This window comes from Hyaena hyaena, unplaced genomic scaffold, assembly GCF_003009895.1.
Source record: "Hyaena hyaena isolate Hyena2069 unplaced genomic scaffold, ASM300989v1 scaffold_778, whole genome shotgun sequence".
In the NCBI taxonomy this organism is placed as follows: Eukaryota; Metazoa; Chordata; class Mammalia; order Carnivora; family Hyaenidae; genus Hyaena; species Hyaena hyaena.
The window spans coordinates 303552-324548 of record NW_024081411.1 but is presented as its reverse complement, the minus strand read 5'-3'; the positions used below and the strand labels follow the sequence as shown (position 1 = coordinate 324548).

The window sequence follows — 20997 nt, the reverse complement described above, 5'->3', positions numbered from 1 at the left end:
AACACTGAGTCCACATTGAACTTGTAGGCTGGGAGATCTCTAATCATTGATCAGGGGCATGGCAAAAGACTTGCTCGACAGACATGTCCCATTCTCCTTCTTTTCTTCCAGTTTCATTTAAACATGGCCATATCAAAGCTGGTCTTGAGTCCTACCTTTCTGGCTTAGGCATCTTTCGAGCACTTGGGATATTTTCTGTGGTCCACAATGGAAGGTCAACTATGGGCTCACATCTCCCTGCAGAGACAGTCCCAGTGTAATGGGATAATTAGTGTGATTACTTTTAAAACATAATTGGAGGGGCGCCTGCATAGCTCAGTCAGTTAAGTGTCCAACTTCGGCTCAGGTCATGATCTCACGGTTCGTGGGTTCAAGCCCCACGTTGGGCTCTGTGCTGACAGCTAGCTCAGAGCTTGGACCCTGTTTCAGACTCAGTTTCTCCCTCTCTCTCTCTCACCCTCCCTTGCTCATGCTGTTTCTCTCTCTCAGAAATAAATTTTTAAAAAAACATAATTGGAGTATTCATTCACCCAGTAAATACTCAACACCAACAATGTCCTAGGTACTGCTCTGAACTCTTGTTGCCAAACAAAAGATCTCTGTAGCTTCCATGTTTCTAACATGCTTTGGTCACAAAGATTCTGTCTGGGGACCCAGGGGGGGCCCATCTGATGAGATACTGAAGAAGAATACTTAGAAAACTACCAAATGCAAGACAACGTACCAGGGAATCACATAGGAAGAGACAAAGGGTTGAGAATTTGGCCTGGGCTGTTCAGGTATGAGTTTGGTGTAGAGGAATATGATGAGGAGGTAAGGTGGTGTGGAACTGGGAGAACAATTTATATACTCCTATCGAACAGTCGGTGCTTCCTAACTGTACTGCTTCATCCTGTATTTTCATGTTCTGCCTCATGCTGTACTATGCTGTTCTTTGGTTGGATTGGAAGCATGTTAGATCTCTTTCCCCAAAGACTAAAAGTCCTTGAGGGAAAGGTTTGTCACACTTCTTCCCGAGGACAGTGCACATATTGAGTAATAAATAAATCTAGAGTTAAACTTATATTCCTACCTCCCTTTTTTCCTACCCTAGTCACACATATAGACAATTTGCCTCTATTTTCATTGGACTTTAATTAAATCTTGGCTCAAAGAACATGGCAGCAGAAAAAGAAAGGAGAGGTAGGTCTGGAGAGAGTGACTTTCCTTGCTATTTTATGCTTTATTACCACTCAGTGGATCGATATTCAAATGTCCAGATTGTTCTGTCCAGGCTGTGGGTTTCAGGAAAGCCTTGGACACTTAATGTAGAAGCATGAATTCTCCTGTCATGTGAAGACACCTTCAATGACCTCTGGTTGGTTTCAAGAGCAATAATACTTATTTTATTGCTCTTTTTCTACCCTGACATTTATGCATCTGGGAACCTTTTGGAACTTCAAGTAAGGAAACACCAGTCACATTTCAGTTGGGGCCCCTCCTTTCTATGCTGGTCTGTTACTTCTTCATTCTGGAACTGGAGGAAAGCAGAAGGGAATCATACCTGCTTGCTTTCTTTATTTTATTACAGTTAGGCTTTTATTAAAATGTGGAAAAGAACCACAGAATTGTTGTTGTTGTAAGGAAACAGTAGACCTGTGTTATATGTATTGGGGACAGTTTGAATGATTGTATATATGTGAAAGCAAATATATATATTTGTTTGGGAAAGGGTTTTTAGGAAAAGGTAAAATAAAGTCTATGATATTAACTTTGGAATAACACCTGTGGAATCTTACCCAGAAATGAATCTTGATTTAAAATCATCTTCTTGCTTATCACCTACTTATGTCAGTAATTCCACTGTGATCCATAATATGCTTTTCATCTTATAGCATCTCTGACACCCACCCCAGTCAGTGTACCTGCTACATGATGTATATCCATACTTCTTTTTAACCTTGAATCTTCATTTGATAATTCACTAGTTCTTCTGTACATTGGATTTCCAAAGATTCAGGATTATTTCTAACTCTACAACTTCAAATGAATAATTGATGTCACTGGGAATATTTGAAAGAATGCATTGTGGCTTTTTGCAAGACTATAGGGATGTACTTGTGTTTGTGTGTGGGGGGGGTGTTTTAGCATTTGCTCATCTGTACCAGTGTGCAATATTCATTTTCTGGACAGTGACTATGGCTATGAGAGACACGGAGAGAGCCAGTGTGTCCCAGCTTTCTGGTACAACCCAGCATCTCCATCAAAGGACTGCAGCCTTGGTCAAAGCTACCTTAACAGCACTGGGTAAGTGAAACACCTGAAGGAACTCTAATCACTCATCTCCTGTTTCTCTAGATTGGCATCAAAGGTAGCATTTCTTCTGAAGCAACATAGAGTATAGATAGTTTGTTTACAGGTGGCTTCTGAGGAAAGCTGAGGCTTTGTTTAGCTGGGAGTAGCTTTAGGGGGAACATCAGACATTGACCAGATTTCAGTACCTTTTTCCATTTGCCTCTGACAGACCTTAGCTATTGTTTCGGTCAGGTCTTCTTTGCTGGAAAGAGATGCCACGTTATTTTTTGAGCCCCTAGGGAAATAAATGAACACAAGAGCAATGCAGATATCACAGTGCTCTCCAGTGATAGATGAACAGAAGCTGTCCTGGACTCCGATGCTGGCAACTTAAAATTTACAAGTCCCATTCTAGGACCTCCTGGAATAAGGAGGTCAAGACACACTTTAATTGTCACACTATGTGTGTGTTTCTCTCTTTGCTCACTTAGAGTTACTCAGATGTGTGAAACAAATATTTCCTTGAGACTTGGCTTCCCCTCTTTTGCCCCCTCCATGGCCCAGAACAGATTTGGCAAGTGAATTGGGGGTCTGAGATAGCACTTTTCAAATTTTAATGTGCTGCAGATCACCTGGTGATCTTGTTAAAATGCAGCTTGTGATTTGGTAGATGTAAGGTGGGGCTGAGAGTCTTGATTTCTAAGAAGCTCCCAGGCAACATTGGCATTGCTGGTTCCAGGACTTCGAGTAGCAGAGGACTAAGGTGTTCTGGACTCCAGTCTCAACTCTTCCAGTGGGTCTTCTGCCATCTCACAAAAGTTACTCACCACCTCCATACTTCTACCTTCTGTGGTTGTAAAATACTAATAGGTACAATCCACCCAAGTGATGTCTACAGAAGGAAGAAAATGATAGAAGAGATGTGTTGAGTGGTCCGAGCTACTGAAAAACAAGAAATTTTAGCTAAATACTTGGTTTTTAAGAAACTGTTGGGGCCTGAGCTGGGGCTTAAGCACTTTTGATGCTGTTTTATTGTGGGTGTCTAATTCAGGGATTTCAGCCATTCAGACTACAGATCCAGAAGCATGAACGTAAAGAGTTAGGATAGAAGAGAACACAGTGCTATCAAGTTTGAGGAAGAGGAATATAATGGGCACAAGTCATCAGATAGGCTACCAAATCCCAAGCCAGAGCAAAACTTGGACAGAACTGGAAGAGAATTGCATCACAACATCACATATGTGACATGTGACACATGTGACATGTATATTTACACCCAATTTAAAGCAACTTAGGTATATCAAAATAGCCAATAGGTATACCAAAATCCCAAATAGCCAGCCAAATAAATTAGAAAGTTGAAAAGGAAAGATAATTCATTTTTACTACAACTGTGTACACATACTTCTGTGTTGCTTAAATGCTGGCTTATATTACAGGTGATCAACCAGCTGGCCAGTTGAGGTGTAGAGAAAGAATAGATGATATCAAGTTTGCATGAGGTTATGGTACCCACCAAAATATCTGCCATAAGTAAAAATCAAATATCTTAAATATCTTATAAATGATTAATAGTCAGCAAGAAAGTATAAATTGTTTACAAAAGTTTGCTTATGTAGACCAGTGCTGACCAAAAGAATTATAAGAGGCACATATATAATTTAAAATATCTAGTAGCTACATTAAATATAATTTTAAATGCAAACTTAATTTTAATAAGGTAATTTATTTAACCTAATATGACAAAAATAGTATCATTTTAACATGCAAGACTAACCACATTTTAAGTGCACAGTAGGCACAGGTAGAAAGTGATTAGCATATTGGACAGCACATTTCTAGACCTATTATGAGCTCAGTTGGCAATTAAAAAATAATATGTATCTACAAGGGGATATATTATAATTCTCTCTGAGGCAATAACTACACACAGCATTTGCTCACCATCCTCCTGAAATCTTTGGATGGAGATAGGGCTGGTAGTTCAGCAATGTATGGTGGTGAGGGATGGAGAGAGGACCAGAGAAAATATCAGGTATAGAGGAGGATCAATATCATTCACAAAGAATTTTCTTTCATCTGCTTTCAGTTGAAAGTCTATCAGAAGAAGGCAGCATGGATGGTTTGGTTACTTACTCCTGACCTACAGGGTGAAAGAAGACATGATACAATGATGGTGGTGGTGGTGCATTTATATTATGTGGTTTTACCAGAATGTTGATGGTAGGCAGTCTTACAGATAGTGAAAATAATATTTTCCATGCAGGTTAGGACTGTGGACAAGCTCTTGGCTTCACATGCTGGGATCCTTGGTCAAGCGAGATGATGTGGCATCACTATGCACAAAGATGCCCTTGTCCTGAAAGATCACAGTGCTTTGTGGGGGAGTTTTCCCTATGCCCACTTCTTCTCTGAGCCATTTTCCCTTAGCAGGATTTAACAGGCATTTCAAATTTGTGCTTTGGATTTGGCATTCGTGTTGAGTGGGAAGTGAAATATTAGTAAGGAGAGAAAATGTGCTATAAAAGAGCCCTGTGGCTTCAGAGCAAGGACTATTCAGTATTAAAGGATGGAGTGATGTCCTGTGGGTAGAGGGAAGACAGGAAGAGGCTTCCTGATGAATTAGTGTTAGAAGTTTTGATCTTCTAGTTGGTTTTTGGTACAGAGAAAGCTGAAGATGGCCTTAGATAACTACAAACAAGTCTGTCCTTCACAGAAGGGAGTGCTTGCTTTTCTTGCTTCCTCCATCCAGTGGGTCTGCCTCCTTCCATCTTGCATGTGAGTCACACATTGATTTTTCTTGGCTGGTTTAGACACTGATCTAATCCGTGGCTCACCAGGTAGGATCAATAATAATGTTTAAAGAGCTACTCTTCCTCAGATGAAGGGATAGCAATTCCTCAGCATTTGTCTAGCTTCTTAAAGGGCTGTCTTCTTTGAGACTCAGTTTTTAGGAGCAGCTGTGCAAAACATCTCTCACTCTGGCTTCCTGGCATCTTTTTCTAACATGCACACGCATGCGCACGCGCGTGCGCGCGCACACACACACACACACATACACACACTGCCAACAGCTGTCAATACTCTTTAGGTACCGAAGAATTGTATCTAACAACTGCACGGACGGGCTGAGGGAGAAGTACATGGCCAAGGCCCAGATGTGTCCTGGAAAAGCTCCTCGAGGCCTCCATGTGGTGACAACAGACGGGCGCCTGGTAGCAGAGCAGGGGCATAATGCGACTTTCATCATTCTCATGGAGGAGGTAGGTGTTGTCCCTGGTCTCTGAGGTCATAACTCTCTGTTCCCGGGGAGGGAAGAAAAGAAAGATCATGTATTCCCACAGGTCCCTGTACAAGAGTCAATGGTCAGAAGACAGGAATAAGAGAAGGCTTGGACATTTAGAGACCCTCTTCCTTCCATCCCTTAGCACAGACCTAGGCTATAGGGGGCCCACTTGGCTCAAGGAAGATACAGATACGGATATGTTCTTTGAGATTCTCCTTTAGGGTCTGCTTTGTTGAAAGAATGTTTATCATCATAAGACCATATACTCTAAACTTTGCCAGAAGAAGGAAATTCATATTTTTTTCTGTTGCTCCCAGGGGCCTCTTTTGCTTTTTTCTCATGCTTAACCACCCTGATTAGAAAAGCCGACAAGGCTTTCAAAGAGTCTTGCAAGTGTGAGTGTGAGTGTGGGGGAAGATTATTGCAATCTTTTAAACTTACTTATATAAAGAATGTCACATTAGTTGCTTTTTCATCAACTTAGTGACTCCATTATTTCACTTTTTAGTGTCTTTTGCAATTAAGGCAGTAAAATCAGCCTGCATCCATTCATTCCAGGATGGAAATAACTCTATCCTATGCTTCTTGCTCCCTACATGGGCTATTTCATCTCTTTCCCAAACCAGGGAGCTTTGCAGGCACTGCTTGCTGAGGTGATGGGGCAAAAATCTTGCCTGATTTACAAAGGCCTCTAAATTTGTATGCAAATTGCTCTGTGCTCTTCAGATCTTGGAAAGAGACCAAAGCAGGCTGGGAGGTTTTTTGTTTTTTTTTTTTTTTTTTTCCCCAAATGTGAATAGTTTAGAAACCTTTAAAGTCTGGCCCATACTGAACAGGACAGTAAAGGTTCCTTATCCTGGGTTGACAGATTCTTCAGCCTTCACCCACACTAGGCACCTGAATTAAAGGACTTTAATATTCAGAGGAGGTCATTATCGTATTTCCACTAGGGAGTTTCCAGGACCAGCACTGTAAAAACCTTCTCCTGAATGGATGTGAAGAGCCATGATCTTATCCATTTGAATTGCCTCCAGTTCATTTCCACTTCAATTTATATTCATAAACTCAAGGGTAGTTAACATTGTGCAGGGGGCAAGGGAACACCTATCAATATTTCATTCACACCTGGGTTGCCATGAGGGAAGAGACAGAACATGAAAGTGTGATCAATGCACATTGACTGGACATAAGGATTGGCTCATAATTCCCCATGATGTATATCCTTTTTCTTTTAATTTCATCAGCCATCTTTTTAAACAGAGAGATCCAATTCTTCTTTTTCATCTAGAGTCCTTGTTTTGTGGTCAGGTTCAATTGCATTTATCCAATGTGCTGACCCAGTATAGTGGGAGGAAGAACAAGGAAGGGTGGGGTTCAGCATCAGCTCTTAAGAAGCTGAGCATCAGCTTGGGGTGGTAAGATGCACTCCCCTGAACCGATGACATCACTCCCCCAGGTCACTCTTGGCCTTCCAAGAGGCAGAGGCATCTGTGAGCTGGGATAATTGGAAAAGGCTTCAGGGAACAGGGTCTTAGGCAGGTTTAGGGAAATCTAAGGTCAACAGAGCATGGATATAATTTTGACTGCTACGTAGTATCCATGTGTAGACTGGGCATAATCATCCTACCTCATAGAGTTACTTTGAAGGTGTGGTATAGGATATATTAAGTGATTAGCATAATGCTTGGAATGTAATAAATGTTAAAACGTAGGAATAATTATAGTTATAGCATTGTAGTTGAGAGCATTAGTGTTGAAAACAGACTGCCTGGGTTCAAAATTTGTCTCTTCCACTACTAGCTGTGAGTCTTTGGTCTATTTATTTAATTTATTTTTGTCCCCATTTGTAAAATTGGGAAAGTAATACTTTCTGCATTATAAAGTTGTGAGATCAATTTCTTGGAACTGAAAAGAAACTTAGTAAGTGTTAGCTGTTACTGTTATTGCTGTTGTTATTCTTATGACTCGGGAGAGGAATAATTAAACTGTGTGTGTGTGTGTGTGTGTGTGTGTGTGTGTGTGTGTGTGTGTAGAGCTCCCTAGAGGCTTTACCTTGTCCCCTTGTGCCCATGTCAAACCAGCTCAGGCTGCCCTGAACTTGGGATTCTGGGGACAACAGATCCATAGTACCTCCCCATGACTCCCAGTGGATATCCTGTAAGTCCAGTGATTCTGTGGAGGGTGCTACAGCCCCCTGGGAGAGGCTCTAGGTCCTCAAGAGGCTGATACAGAAGGCACAGGACCAAGCATCCAATAGGAGTCAGACTGGACATGTGAGTGAGCCCAGGCCAACTGCTATTCCCCCATCCAGGGTGATCTCCAAAGGACAAACATCCAGCTTGACTTTGGGGATGGGATTGCCGTGTCCTATGCTAACTTCAGCCCCATCGAGGATGGCATCAAGCACGTGTACAAGAGTGCGGGGATCTTCCAGGTGACGGCCTATGCAGAGAACAACCTGGGCTCAGACACAGCTGTCCTCTTCCTGCATGTGGTTTGTAAGTAGCATGAGCCGTCTCCTTTCTTATATTCTTCCCAGTTGACAACTTCCAGTGTCCAGACTTCTGAGATGCAGAGCTGAGACCAGCTTTGCTGTGACAACTACCCTTTTGTAATGGCCCAAATTGAGAGACTGAGATGTGTGCTCATCCGTGTTTCAATTTTCTGACACTGAAGTAGATTGAACATCTTGAAAGTTTGGATAACATTACCAAACAGCCCCTGCTTTTCAGTCCCACTGTGCTCTGATGGAAGTGTGCACATGCAGACACGCATCAGGTAAAAGTCCTTTCCCTTTGGTTTGGAGACTCCTAAGAATATAGGAAGAGGCAGCTCACCTGGTTCACCACCACACATTCGCTTCCAAGCTTCTATGAGTGAAGGCAGCCCAATCAAAGTAAATTTCTTTTTCTATATATATAAATATATTTTTTTATTTATTTCTAGGAGAGAGAGAGACAGCGTGAGCAGGGGAGGGTCAGAGAGAGAGGGAGACACAGACTCCGAAACAGGCTCCAAGCTCTGAGCTGGCAGTCAGCACAGAGCCCGACGCGGGGCTCGAACCCACGAACCACGAGATCATGACCTAAGCGAAAGTCGGACGCTTAACCGACTAAGCCACCCAGGTGCCCCAATCAAAGTAAATTTCTAATCTCTGTTGGAAGAACCAAAGAAGGCTTAAAGAAACATATATAGATTTCTGAAAATGTAGAACTAAGCACACAAAAGAATGTAATTCTTACATCCAAGATTACTGTAAGTTCACTCCTATTGTAAACAATTCTAAGGACTCTCCAAAATGTTTTTATAAATTTTTTTTAATTTTATGGTTTTTTTCCCAAAATGTCTTTGTTGACCTAGAACATATTTCATTACTATTGACTGTTGCTTGGCCCAAATCAGAACAACAGCTGAAGTTCCAAAGTACTTTGTACTAAATACATCTTGTGTATTTGCTATCCTGGGACTTAATTCATGTAAAATGAATCTTAGATATTATGATTTTAGCATGTTGGTTCAAGACATGTTATTATGGGGCTGGTATTGATTTCCTGTGGCTTTATCAGTGATACTCATGGGCCTAAGGAATTCTCTGTTCTAATTTATATGCCCCATGATGTTTTAGGAGTAATACACCATATGGGGTGAAAGTTGTATGTTCCAAAAGAGTCTAAGTGAATACAAGGAGTATCTCTAATCCAGTGATGACATAAACTCCACTTTATAAACAGACCACATTTAAAAGGTTTCTATAAAACAGTAAGCTATTTAGTCTTCTAGCATTTTGATTATAATAGTAGCACAAGGGCCAGCAGTGATAGGGGAAGAGCACAGGGGGACACCTGGATTCTAGATCAGTTATATTCCAAACGATGCCAGGCTACGTGGCCACGAGACAATTATTTCTTCTCTGGGTCTTCTGAACTCCAATTTCAAAATGGCTTAATTCTAACTGGTACTTTGCCTCACAGGGCTTTTGTAACAGCAAACAGGATATAAAATTATTTACTAATTTATTCAACAGATGTTTGTTGAGTTCTGAATATATGCAAGGCATTCAGTAAGGCACTAGGGAAGCCACAATACAGATATGGCCTGAGTCTTGCAGAGTTTACATTCTGTTGGGGCAGGGCAGATACTACTAGAAATGGGCCATTAATAGCACTAGTCGTGATAACCATTCTACACCCATTCTGTGCCCGAAGCACCAGGTCCAAAACCCAGGTAGGTGGCATGCAGAGTGTTCACGAGCCATGGTTTAGAGCAAACGGGCCTCTGTTGAAAATCTGATCGTATCTCTTTTTTAAAATATCTAATATTGGTCAACTTCCTTACTCTTTACAAACTTCTGGTTGCTCATCTTTAATACTTAGGTTATAGGAAAGCTATGAGAAACAAATTGGATTATGCATATGATTCATGGGTCCCCAGGACCACCCTCTTGGGTTTGTTGATTCACTAAAAGGACTCACAGGACTCAACATATAATAATACTAAGACTGTGATTTGTTACAGTGAAAGATGACAAAGCAAGATCAGCAAAGGGAAAAGGTCCATGGGGCAAAGTCTGGAGGTAACCATTCATGATGTCCAGAGAGTCAGCCCCCACCATGATGTCATGCAAGACATGTGTATTTCCTCCAGCAAGGAGTTTTAGCAGCATGTGAGAAGGACTGTTTACCAGAGACACTCCTTAGAAATTCAGTAACCATGATTTTTTGGTGGGGGGACTGGTCAGTCAGGCATCCTCTGCCTAGCATATGCCAGAATTCCAGACACCCTAAGGAAAATACATTTTCAGAATAAACTGTATTGTTGGCATAAAGTATCTAGGCATAGTGAACCACTCTTAGCAGTTAACTGTTGACTGGAAATACTCCCAAAGCCAAGTTTCCAGATGTTGGCAAGAACCAATCTTGCAAACAAGTCTTTGTAAGTAAGGATGGCAATTTCAGGTCTGTATTAACATTGTTCTGCACAGTATGTAAATGCCACTTACCTCCCAGCTTGGCACCTGATGACTGTTACTTGGGATAGTAATTACTAAGTACTACTTACTAACTTTCTGCCTGACACTTCTATTGCATTTAAAAATGAAGACAGAGAGGGAAAATTTACTTTCCTCTATCCCAACGACCTGGCCCACCCATATTCCTAATTCTAACAATAGCGGACCTTGCCCAAAGGGCACAAAGACCAGTGTATCTTAGTGGCAAAAATCACAACAGCAAGGAACTGATTTATACTGTGGGTTATGTGCATGAAGGAGGAAATGTTCCTTGAAACTTTTATCATGCTCGTAATTCCCTCCAAATCAATCACGGCTGCATTTGCCAGACAGTTATTATTGTGGAAACTGCTCTTGGCCTCACCTTGGGCCATTAGCTAACAAAAGTAGTTGTTAGCCACCCATAATAACCCATCTCGCACAGATTATTAGATTTTTATCAAAAGAAGCACTATTTGACAGTGAGGATTTTAGGAGTTTTCTGTGTTCCCTCCTGAATCCTTCCCTTCTCTTCTCCCTGGTCAATGGTGTGTCCCTAGGTTGAAGCCTGGAGTATCTGGTTTCAGGTTCTTTACACTACAAAGCTATTACATGTTGTTGTTTCTTGAAATTCTATTTACCCAAACATGCTTGTCTTGAAGCTGGAATCAATGTGATCATGTTTGATGGTGTGCCAATTCATGGAAAGTGTATCCCTCTGCAATGAGTATATCTCCTTTTATCTTTTTGGGCATCAAAGTACCTGACAATGTTTAGCTGGGCCAAGGCCCTGAGTGACAGAAAGGTGAGGAGAATTTCCAGTGCCACAAGCCATTAGCAGTATCACCACTTAACTGTGGAAAGGCCCGGGCTTCTGATGAGCTTGCCACGGGAATGAGCATCATGCATTTTGAGGGAGGGATATAACAGGAGCATTGACTCCTAGTCAATGACTGGTAAAGGGCCTGTTTCCCAGCAGGGGAAGAATGAGCTCTGTTTCTGGGCACATAAAATGACTCTGGGTTGTTATTGTAAGACACAGAGTTCTCATTTCCTTCATAGGACATGGCTGTCTGGGACTCCTTCCCACTATCTCATTCTCCTACCCATGGATCAGTAAAACACAAACAACAAAGAAAGATGAATCAGATAAGGTCCTAAAAATGAGTAAATAAAGTCACAAAAGTAGTCAGTGCTTTCTCATACATTGTGGGTATTTGTATTTTCACCAACAATCAAACCATACAAAAATAATTGAGCAGGTTTATTATTGAAAATAACTAAACCTTCAGGGGTGCCTAATTCAGTCAGTAAATTGTCCAACTTCAGCCCAGGTCATGATCTTGTGGTTTGTGAGTTTAAGCCCCACATCAGACTCTATGCTGACAACTCAGAGCACGGAGCCTGCTTCAGATTCTGTGTCTCTGTCTCTCTCTGCCCCTCCTCCACTTTTGCTCTATTTCTCTCTCTCAAAAATAAATAAACATTTAAAGATGTAAAAGAAAATAATTAAACCTTCAGCCAAATGTGTATCTGAAGTGACAAGGTTGAAATTATTTGCTGGAAGAAACTATTTGCTGGAAGAAACCTTGAGGGCCATATGTCTGTGGTCAGGTCAGAGAGCTGTAGTCAAAGAGTGTTTTCAAGCTGTAAATACACAGATCCTCAAACACATGTTGATTGTTCAGGAAAGTACAGTATAGACCGTGGTAGACAGGTCTTGATGCTCTCCTCAATTAAGCATTAGTCTTTGTCCAAGCACCTTCTCCCCAATATAAATGTACCTACAATACAGGAGATGCCCAGTGAGACTCAGAAGAACTCCACTTAGAGGGACTTTTATGTAGTGGTGCACGAGACAGTGAGTGTAGTGGTGGTAGAAATAGTGCCCACCCAGAATTAACAGTATGGTACTTTTAACATCCACACATCACAGTCATATGTTCTTATTCCTATAAGGAAGGTAAGGGACAGAATAATAGTAGAGGACCATGTATGGTTGAGGCTCTCTAAGAAGGAGGAAAAGGTCATACAGCTAAATGTAAACCAGACCAGAAATGAGAAGCCATATGTTTTCTTCCCTTTAAACCGAGCTGTCTCCAAAATGACCCAAGACGTAAATAGTGAAGGCTGAGTGGCCTGAAAAATATCCCACCTATGAAAAGAACTCAAGACCCCCAGCTAAAAAGATGGGTGTACTGCAATCTTGATCTTTAGTTCACTCTCAACATTATCATGGTGGAAACCAGGAATATTTGTGCTAGCATAGTGTGAACAAGTAATTAGAAGAATTTAATTGGGTTTGGTTAAGTAGGAAGGACATAAAGAAGGGAAAGGAGGAAAAGGGAAGGAAGGAAAAGAGAAAAAAGGAAAGGAAAAGAGGAAGGAGCAGTGGGGTGGGGGGGAGAGGAGAAAACCCCACAGAGTTAAAAAAAAATAACATATCCACCCCCACAGTGCAACACTGACCTGTTAATATCTTCCATCAGCCTTTTCCTCTTACTTTCTTTTGAAAATGAATTAAACTAAAATCCTCATTTATTATGAGTAGGATATGTTCATATATATTCTCTTACTTGCTGCTTATATCAGTTTTCTGAGGGGAAAAAAAAGAGAACTTTGCTCACCTTTGTGCAACCAGCTTTTTTATTATTTGGGAACCCAGAATCTGTTTCTCCTTTAATTTAGGGAGATACACATTTTCCTTTTTGTAAAACAGCCTTGCCAGCTTCCAGATGAGACCCCCTGAGTATCGCAGATGATGGGCACAATGGCAGAGTGTTGAAGAGGGTAGAACCAATTAACAATCAAGGATAATGGAAGAGCCCTCTGTACGCTGCACTGACCCCACATCACAATACAGGCTAATTCTCAGAAATGAAAGAGACTGCTATTTATCTTCCTATTTATTGGCTAAATGTCTAGTAAACTAACTTTGTCCTTGGATTGGACGTTTCTAAGTATTCATGGTTAGGCACATCAGATGTAAACATGTTTCAGAAATCACTCAAAAAGTCTGAAGCCTGATGTGTTCCCTTTTATACAAGGTGCTTTATTTCAAGCGCACACCCACATCTCAGCATTTGTGAGTTTGTGATCCTTGTTTTATTATAGTTTATGGTAATAGGGGTTAAAATTAAAAATCAGGGAGTGCGATGAAGTTTGTTTATTCCAAGAACATAAACACTGACATCATTTTCCTTGTTCGCTCAGGTCCCGTGGAGCATGTTCATCTCCGAGTTCCATTTGTCGCCATAAGAAATAAGGAGGTCAACATCAGTGCAGTTGTGTGGCCCAGTCAACTGGGGACCCTCACCTATTTCTGGTGGTTCGGCAATAGCACAAAGGTTCGGCCCCTTCTGATGCATGTCTGAGTAGATTTGTGCTGAATTCTTCTATCTTCCAGTTACCAAGTTGATGCTGGGGGCCCTGGGGATGGGGGCAGTAGGGAGTACTTAACGAATCTATAAATCCACATAATTGAACACCACCTACATCTCTATACTAGATTCATTACTATAATAAGGAAAGTTCAAACAATCCTGAGGAAGAAAGAGTACTTTGAGAAGCTTATACACACCTGCTTCCATAATCAGTATTTCTAAAACTTCATTTGCTCTATTTTGTTTTAATCCTGTGCTCTCTAAGCACAAGCTATGTAATGTTAAGGAAGTCACATAGCATCTCTGAGACCCAGTGATTCCATCTGGAAATGTGAATTCGATCTCTAAATACAGAGACATGGAAATCAAATCCAGTAATGCATGTATGTAAAGAACCCTTCTCCAAGACCTACTAGGTGATCTATGAAGCCCAGGGTTCTCTTTGGGTTCTTTTATAGGCCAAGCCTTGAAGAATGGGACTAAGAGGGCCAAACTCTGAACTTGGCACATCCTCCCTAGTCCTAGGAATTGGTGACAATAACACCTGTGTCAGTGACTAAACTTGTATAAGAGGAGCTGGGAGCACTTAGGCTGAGGGTCTCTAAATGTAAGAGCTTCGTGTTTCTCTCTCTTCCTGATTTTGTCTTTGCATTTTTCTTGGTCTTTCTTGAGGTGATTGGCATTGACCATCTTAGAGAGACCTTTCATTTAAAAAAAAAAAAATAAGGTATTATGTCAGACTTGGGAATGCTGGCTCTCTCAAGAAAGGAGAAATAAATATTCAGTTCTAGTGTAGTAATTCCTTTAAAAAAGGAGTGAACATTGACAGTTTTGTTTGTTTTGAGATGACCAAAAAGAACTTCAGCCCCTGCAAGGTAAGAGTGGGAGATGATTCACCCTGTCTTCTTTAAGGAGGTAGCATGATATTGTGGTGAGAACATGGACTTTGGAGTCATAGAGACAATGCCAGCTGTGTGAGTTTGATGAAGTCATTTGACCTAAAATTGAATTCACTCAATGCAAATTGGAGAGAATAATGCCTATATCATTTTGATTGTTGTAAAAATTAAGTAAGATGCTATGTATCTCCCTAGTATATGTTAGGTACTCACTAAATGGATCCTTTTTATTTGATATAAAAACTGGGAGTTAGGATGGGTTGATAAAATACCTAGACTTATGGGTCCAAGGGACCCTTTTCTGTTTGCATTGTTCTTGCTGTATATTTTCAAGTCAGTTTCTTAATATACATTATGATGCTTTTGCATTTCTGGAATGATTATTCACCAGGACAAGAGATACAGAAGTTAGTTATTAAGATCCCCATTTGGTACATTAGAAAAGTGAAGCTCCCTGTGTGAGATGAGCATCCCAAGATCAAACATCTGGTTAATTGTGGAGCCAGGTCTCCTAGCTCCCATCCACCAGCCATCACCCCCAGCCCCAGGATGCATTAGCTGCATCACTCTGTTTGTCTTCTAGAGGTTACAGACCCTAAAATCCTGCTTCGATCACCAGCAGGCATACATGGTGAAAGGAAAGAGAGAATCATTTGGGAGGAGAAAATTAGAGGATTGTAAGTACATTTCTCTGCTAAGAACTTTTGGCTGTCAAGCCAGAGAATTCTTTTCTGTTAGTGTTCATTTACCAGGTGATCCTTACTGAGGCTGCTCTGTGCAAGGGGGGCAGTTCTTGGCCGTCATCAACACAGGGATTTACTCAGCAGCCCACAAGGAGCCGGAGACGCAGTGTTTCTCTACAACACCATTTTCTCGTTTGAGTGTTTTTCCCTGCTTTGAGTATTCTAAGACCTGAATTCTAAGACCTTTACTAGTTACTTTATCTGGTAAATTTTGATAAATAAACACAGAAGTGGGCAAAGTGACTGGAGAGTCAGATTCCTATTTGTCTAATGATTAACCTTGTTTGCTTAAACAAATCACTTGATCTAAATCTCAGTGTTTTTTCTCTCTATAGAGCAAGGATACTAATATCTAATCCATGGACCTCACTGAGTTATTATTTGAAATATATCTCTAGCTAATCTGTGTTATGCTGTATTAGGAGAAGGGAACTTACAAATTACAGAATGGCATTACAGTTTTGGTTTGGTTTGGTGTGATAGTAACCTGAGGTATTCCTTTGGTTATGAATTTCCACATATAAGCTTGAGCATGAAGTGTCACACAAATACCAGAATAGAGCAGTTTTCAAAAAGAAATCTGGGTTGCAGTCTAGACTCCAATTCTTCTAGGCTGTATGTGTGTAGTCAATCATGCAATTTCTCTGAACCTCAGTTTTGGTCTTTGTAGTGTCAGAGTATAATAGTAGTAACTATTAGTAATGAATAGTGAACAAGTAGTAACTGGTAATAATAACTATTCGTAACTTAGATGTGCTTAGAATACATGTAAGCCCTTGAAAATATTAGTCACTGTTATGCTTATCATTTGCATCAAAGCCATCTACATTTCGATGGTGTTTCTGACTTGCTTTCATACATGTTTCTCTTACATCTAAGAATGGTTATTTGGTCCAGGTGAAAGAAGTATCTTTTCAGGGCTTTTTGCTAGCACCATACCAGAAGCACATCAAGGTGGCCTCATTGCCTGATGAATCCAGTGAGCACGGTATTTAATTGGTAAATTAATGAGTGTCTGTGAATGTTTTGGTGAGAGCTCTGACTCGGTGCTGTTTGGTTCCCGTTAACTAGGAAATTGATCTGTAAAAGGAGCTAATACTAATTTTTTAATGTTTAGTTTTGAGAGAGAGAGGTAGAGCATGAGTGGGGGAGGGGCAGAGAGAGAGGGAAACACAGAATCCAAAGTAGGTTCGAGGCTCTGAGCCATCAGCACAGAGCTTGGATGCGGGGCTCAAACTTATGAAGCATGAGATCATGGCCTGAGCCCAAGTCAGACGCTAAACTGACTGAGCAACCCAGGTGCCCCAGGAGCTAATACTAATTTGGGGCATTTATTTCTGCTACTGCTTTTTAGGAGGCTCTTGCTACATATTATTTTATTTAATTATTAGAACATTACTGATGGAGAAAACTATTCCATTTTTCATAGAAAACACTTAGGCTAATAACCTTTGAAAGTTAATGTTTTGTGTGTGTGTGTGTATGTGTGTGTATGTTGTGTGTGTTTGAGTGAATTTTTCCCCTGTGAATTTTCGTATTAATCTCTTAGTCATAACACCTAGATAGATACCATTTTGCTAGCCTTTGTATATATTTAAGTTTTTTTACATAGTTCTAATCATAGTATATCCAAAATTACATATTCTACTTTTTCTAGTTATAAACTAGATTCACACATAAACACCTTTTACCTGTAACTAGATATTTCACAGAAGGTTTTAAGTAAGGTGGGCATAGTGAATGCATAGTCTGTCCAATTTGGGAATGGTAGCTTTTATCAAGGTATATATTTAAATTGTAGAGGTTTTATAATGTACAATATTAACGTGACTTACAGCATCTGGGAAACTGGTTTGCAGTTTCCAAAGATTTCCCTGAAGCTCCTTGTTCCATTAGTCAAGTGGAAATGTCATAACTAAATAGTCAGTCAGAGCTTTGTCGATATCTTTCTGGGCTCAGTGGATAATATGTGGCCTGTCGCACATGAGGGATTCTCTGTGGGCAGGGATGTAGCCCACAACCCAGGCAAGAATGAGGTATTATTCCAAGGGGTCTCACTGTGGACTGCCACTGCAGCTTGGACAAGGCACAGACATAGAGAAGTCAGTCGGCTGCCTGTTAGATTTGTAGGGCTCTGAAAGGCCAATTTGCTGGGATTAACAGAGGTCTGGCTTAATAAATGTGTCTGCTTGCCTAATAGATTTAGTAAATGAACCTTACAATACTTGATTTAATTTAACATTGCGCACTAGGTATCGGTGGCCAACAAAGAATTCAGGAATCCTGTTGAGTGTTCCAGGTTTGCAGGGAAGGTGAAATCAGCCATGATGCCATAGCAGTTGACAAAAAACAAAAGCAATTTGGAAAACAAAATTAGCTCCTGCCTCTTCCCTAGTATGGAAGCCTGTGGTCTGCCATCTGGGGACCAAGTGTTCCCATTCAGCACTATTTGCTGTGATTCAGAGCCCTGACTGGCTGGTAGGATGGCACATTCTCTCCCACCACAGATGGCCTTCCCTTTGTCCTGCAGCCCTGCACCCTTGTTTGGCCCCTGGATCTCCTGGGGAAACATACAGATGGAGAGAAGATCAAATGTGCAGGGACAAGAGGAATTTCACCACTCTCAAAAGAGGTGCCTTTGCCTGGCAGATTTCAGCCACCCAAGTCCAAGATTATAGGATTGTGTAGAGAAAGGAAGAGGGGAAATAGACCACTGAGAGCTGAAGAAGATGACATAGAAGTAGTGAACATTTCAGGAAGAGACAGCTGTTAAGGGGAAAAAATGCCTGGTGATGAAATGTGGGAAGATGATAGCTGAGGGTATAGAATCAAAATGGAGGACAATGGAATATAGCCCTGGTCAGAGAAAGTCATTCATGGAATCAGGAAAAGTAAAATCACATTGATTGTTCTTTTCATATCTTCTCTCCCAACATTTTATTATGGAAAACTTCAAATATACACGAAAGTTAAAATAAGTTTACAGTGAATATCCATATACCCACCATCTGTAGTCCACCATTAACATTTAATATGCTTGTTTTATCACATGTGTGTCTCTCTTATCTGTTCTGTCCATCCATCCATCAATCTTAAGTTTTGACTGATTTCAAATTTTAAACACCAGTATACCTCAATGCTTAAGCTTGCAAGTTATTAGCTAGAGTTCAGTATTTGTTTATATTTTTCTCCCCATGGTGGTGTAAAATGTATCCGTATGAAATAAACAAATCTAAAGTGTGAACTTTCTGAGTTTTGACAAACACATTCACATGTAACCCAAACTCCTGTCAAAATATGTGGTATTACCATCACTCCAGAAATTTCTCTCGTTCCCTTTCTCAGTCAATACTCACCCCCAATCCCCAAAACCAACCACTACTTTCTTTTCCATCATAGATTAGATATGCCTGTTCTAGAACTTCATCCATATGAACTCCTTTATGTAAGGCTTCTTTCATTTCTTACAGGTTTGGGATTTATCCCTACTCTTGTATGTATCAGTATATTTTTGCCTTAATGTTCTTTGTGTGAATATACTGTGGCTTTTTAAATTATTTTCCTATTGGTGAATTCCTGGGCTGTTTCCATTTTGGGGCTATTATGAATAAGCTTCCAAGAAATTTTTGTTTGTTTGTGGGCATGTGTTTTCTTTTCTCTTGACTAAATTCTCAGGACTGTAATTGCTGTCATAAAACAGGAAATGGTACAACTACTTTGGAAAAATTGTTGTAATTTCTTATAAAAATAAACTTTTTCCTAAGTGCTTATGTCATTTCACATCCTACCAAAAAATGTATGAGAGTTCCACTGGCTCTGCATCCTTAATATTTTATATTATCATTTTTAAAGAAAATTTAGCCATTCAGTTGTGTCTATAGTGGTGTCTCGTTTTTATTCCAAAAAAGTATGACTAGGAATGAAGCAAGCAAAAGTCTTCTAACAGGTAAGATTGAATGGGTTGACCAGTAGAGACTAGAAAGTTTTCCAAAAGCCATTCATTGATTCTTTATATTATGCTTGCTGAATAGGTGCTCACAACTCTTCCAACCCAAAGCTTTCATTTAAAAGATAAAGAACTAAGGCCCAAAATGGGGACCAACTTTGCCCAAGGTAATTTATTACAGGAGTAATTTAATAAAGCCAGAGTTTCAAATATTTGTTCTTCTTCCACCAGAGATGGCAACTCTGTGGCATACATATTGTTTTTCCATGGTCACGGCCAACAGTGGTATACTGAACCCAACTTGACTTCAGCTTCCTTCTCAACACAGGACACTAAACAGCCACCATCTGCCCCATGTGAGTTGACATACATCACAGAACCTACGTGCAACTGATTCGTTGTTTAATTCAGAAGACTGTACCCTTGCGTATATAGTTGCTGAGCCTTAAAAATATTTGAACTCTGGGGATATGACCTTAGTTAAAGGAAAGAGTGTATCTCTTTCTATAACTCTCTTCTTTCTTTCACACAGCAAACAAAAAGAAAGTGTCTCACAAGTGTAGGGCAGTATCTCTAATCTTGCCCACTTCCAGCTATCAGCCTCATCGTAAAATAATGGAGCTACAGAACTGTATTTTTATTTTATTTTATATTTTATTTTATTTTGTTTTGTTTTATTTTATTTTTAATTTTTTTTGAGAGAGAGAGACAGTGCGAGTGAGGGAAGGGCAGAGAGAGAGGAATATGCAGAATCAGAGGCAGGCTCCTTAATTTTGTTTTATTTTATTTTTTAAAGTTTTAATTTAAATTCCAGTTAGTTAACATACAGTGTAATATTAGTTTCAAGTGTATAATCCAGTGTTAAGATTACCAGGTGCTATCACAACCAGTGCACTCCTTAATCCCCATCACCTGTGTAACACCCCCCTCCCCACCACCACCACTTCCCTTCCGGGAAATCATCAACTGGTTCCCTGTAGTTAAGCCTGTGTCTCGATGTATCTCTCTTTTTTTTCTCCTTTGCTCATTTGTTTTGTTTCTTAAATTCCACACATGAATGAAATCATATGGTATTTGTCTTTCTCTGACTGACTTATTTCAGTTAGCATAATACTTGTGGTGCAATGGTAGTCTGTCTGACTCCAGAATTTTAAAGCAGAAGAAATCAAATCATGTTTCCAAGGCCCACTTGAATATTCTGAGCTGGAAAGGAATTCCAGTCTTGCAGCAGAGACATTGTCTGAAAGCTGCATCTTTGAACCTCTTCAGAGATCTGGCACACATGTCTAGGTCATGTTCAGTTAAGAGTGCATGAGTATGCTTTGTAAGTGCTAGCCCATGCCCACCCCCTCAAAGAGCTGCTCTATGCATCCCCAGCTGACCACATTCTTGGTCTCCTTCCCATTGCTGTCCTGACACACAGAGAGGAGAGGGAGTCTGCTCATCTGTGCTTGTGACCTTTCTGTAAAAGCTGCCTTA

General features: G+C 40.4%; 1 protein-coding gene across 1 annotated transcript in view; it reads left to right on the top strand.

Annotated features, from left to right (window-relative positions):
- The window catches only part of SORCS3 (sortilin related VPS10 domain containing receptor 3), a 584073-nt gene that overhangs the window by 545031 nt on the left and 18045 nt on the right, over positions 1–20997 (top strand). Inside the window, exons 17-20 of the mRNA XM_039218779.1 lie at positions 2173–2286; positions 5366–5537; positions 7872–8058; positions 13761–13894. Of these exons, the coding sequence (XP_039074710.1) occupies positions 2173–2286; positions 5366–5537; positions 7872–8058; positions 13761–13894 (607 nt within the window). The remainder of the gene's footprint in view (positions 1–2172; positions 2287–5365; positions 5538–7871; positions 8059–13760; positions 13895–20997) is intronic.